The sequence below is a fragment of the Epinephelus moara genome, unplaced genomic scaffold, assembly GCF_006386435.1.
Source record: "Epinephelus moara isolate mb unplaced genomic scaffold, YSFRI_EMoa_1.0 scaffold1973, whole genome shotgun sequence".
In the NCBI taxonomy this organism is placed as follows: domain Eukaryota; kingdom Metazoa; phylum Chordata; class Actinopteri; order Perciformes; family Serranidae; genus Epinephelus; species Epinephelus moara.
Window position 1 is genome coordinate 1 of NW_026079515.1, and position 3,228 is coordinate 3,228.

General features: G+C 38.6%; 1 protein-coding gene across 1 annotated transcript; it reads right to left on the minus strand.

Annotated features, from left to right (window-relative positions):
• Positions 1 to 2,646: 2,646 nt before the first annotated feature.
• Positions 2,647 to 3,222, minus strand: LOC126387091 (olfactory receptor 52J3-like; the record flags this gene model as incomplete). The annotated part of the gene is made up of 1 exon (XM_050039647.1): positions 2,647 to 3,222. A coding segment is annotated over one exon (576 nt), but the record flags the coding sequence as incomplete, so codon positions are not given.
• Positions 3,223 to 3,228: the final 6 nt, after the last annotated feature.

The window sequence follows — 3,228 nt, forward strand, 5'->3', positions numbered from 1 at the left end:
GTAAGCTTGCTCTTGTTGAAGTTCACTGTAAGGCCCAACTGGCTCACATGGCCAAGCAGAATAGCTATGTCCCTGATTGCCTGCTCTGCTGTTGGGGAAATGATTAGCCAATCGTCCAGGTATGGTAAGACTGTCAACTCTCCAGCTTGTATGGAAGAAAGGGCGGCTGCCATGCACCTTGTGAATATGTGAGGGGCCAGTGAAAGACCAAATGGCAACACCTTGAATTGGTAGGCATGTCCCTGAAACGCAAACCTAAGAAGCTGCCTGTGGTGTGGTGCAATAGGCATGTGAAAGTAGGTGTCCTTGAGATCTATTGACACAAACCAGGCCCCCTCTGTCACTAAATGCGGAACATCTGCCATCTGTCACATTCAGAACAGCAGATGTTCTAAAAATTTGTTTAAACCCCTCAGATCCAGGATTGGACGAAACCCGCCGTCCTTCTTCGGAATTAAAAAATCCACTGAATAAAACACACTGTGCCATATATTCTACAGGCACGATGGCGTCTTTTTCTAACAGGGATGCCAATTCCTGGCTGAGGGCCGGGGATTTTGCGGGGTCTTCTACCAGATACATTCTGACCCCACAGAAAGCGGGTGGCCAGCATCGGAACTGTAATGTGTATTCCTTGGACAGTGTGGAACCACCCAAGGGTCTGTGGTCTCCCTCTCCCAGAAGCTGAGTTGCTGCTGGGAGAAGCGTGCGACACCGGCCCCTCTGACCTCAGGTTCAGAGGGTGCGACAACATGCCTCCGACAGGGGGGACTGTGCTTGCCAGACCTGGTGGCGAGCCAGTGTCACTGTTGACATCAACCTTCCAAGCTCCCTAGACATGAAAGCAAAAGTCTGAAGGGATGCATCACTAAGGGTCTGGGCAGAAGAGTCTGCACCAGATTCCTGCAGGGTCTAAGACAAGGCCAGAATGAGGTGAGAAAGACGCCCCATGTATGCTGCTATATTGTAACTCTTAGCAAGGAGATCTACTAAGCTACCAACATAAGCTAAAAGAAGCATCTTTGGGGAGGAGGCATGCCATGTGGTCAGTGCTAGATGAACTACAGATAGATAATTGTAAGGTAGCTTCTTTTGGAGTAATTGGAAACTTGGAAAAACTAAATTATCTTCATCATGTTTGGGCAAAGCAAAATATGTTTCATAGACAAGCACTTGAAGATGAGATAATTTTGTTCATAGGTGGTAAAAAGTTTACCCAGAGAGACTTTGTTTCACATAGGCCTAATGTATAAGAATAGACCTTGTCACATTTTCAAATGTGCAGTACATGCCTTGTTTTCAAGGTATACTTTGCAGAATACTCCTTAAAAAACAATGTATAAAGTCGTTAAGTAAACCCTCTCAAAATACACTTATGAAAAAAAAATGCATATATAGTAAGGCAAAACACCATGAGGACAAAACATATTCCAAAATCAATCTGGGGTTGGCTTTCACTTGGATGATACTGCTTATCAGTAGTAACTGACATTTTCTGCATGGTATACCTTTAATCATAGTAAAAATTGTGTTAGCACAGTAACACTGAATACCCCCAATGCAACGAGGCCCACTGAACTATCAGGTAAAATAATTGCTGATAGTTTTAGTTTTGTTTTATGAGGTTTATTGGACAATATGTAATGGTTACAGTAGAAAGCCTATGCACATTATAGTAAAGTACACATCAATACTGGAAATAGAGTTTCTGGAAAATCTTCACCCTGCCCTTAGTTTTACAAAAGGTCCATTTTCAGTAACCTAATCACAGTTTGCATGTGGATAAAAGGTCAAAACATGTAGAAAAATACCTCTGCACATGTGAACTCAGCCTTAATTTGACAGGTCCAATGGTCATTTGTTGTTCTAAAGTGGAGATGTTCTGACAAGCCATTTTAAATACTGCTTAGTCACCAAGTTTGTCTTTTATTTCCCAGTGTTTCATTTGTGTATATTTAATCACAAGCAGGTTAATGACAAATATGTTACAAATATGGGATGATATATTTTTCAGATATTATCATATTTATTTTATTCCTTAATACCAGAAGACACACAGTCATGTAGCCACAGAGTGAATTTTGCGAATTAGTAGAGCAAAGTGTGTTGTCTGAGATGTGTACACACAACAGTGTAAACCACTGTACAATGAGCAAACTTGGGTAAATGTGAATTAAGTAAAGAAATGCTTTAAGAAAGTAAATATTTTATAGTATAATCATTTTATTATTATTTTGTGTATACCAAATACCAAATAAAAAAGAGGCATATGATTCAGCAGCCTAAATCTTGAAGGTAAAAAATATTCTACATTCATAAACAGACTCCGGTAAATGAATTAAGTGAATAAACAAAAGAAAATGCTTATAGAAAGCACATATTTTATAGTATCATTACTGCTATTATTATTTTAGAGCACTTCCAAATAAAAAAGAGGCATATGATTCAGCAGCCTAAATCTTGACAATAAAGAGCATTCTACATTCATAAACACGTGTCAGCTTAAAAGACATCCTTCAAGACATAGCTAACATTTGGTAAATGTGCAAAACCTCCATTCTTCAGTCTGATGATTTAAATCATAAGCAAAACACCCACCTGGTTAAGCAGTGCATATGTCATTTTAATTAACTAATTAACATCAACTTAATATCTGTTTTTAAAAGTAATAACATGCAGAAATCTGTTCCGAATTTTTGTCAATTTGAAACCATAAATGAGAGGATTTATAATGGGGGGTATGACAAGAAATTGTATTTCGATGAAGTTTTGAACAGTCTGAGGTAAATCTTTTGAACCAAATCGCATGTTCATGAGATCAAAAACTATTGTTACAAGGAAGGTGAGTAAGGAGGTTAAATGTGGCACACATGTTTGCATGAACTTCCTCCTGTTCTCTATTGAATTCACACATGTTTTGATGAGATACATATAAGACCAAACTATAAATAATCCATGGAAGACATAAATGAATATTGTAATGTATGCAACAATACCATTAACCATAGTATCAGCTGGGAAACAAGCAAGTTTAACAATCATCCAATTCACACAAAAAAGTCTGGTGATAAATGGGCTGCATAACTTTAATCTAGATGTCAGAATAACATTTATGCCCAGCATGCAAAAAGGTGCTGACCAGGAGAAACACACTAACGTTAACAGTCTTTGCTTTGACATGATACGGTGGTAGACTAGGGGTCGACATATAGCCGCATATCTGTCATA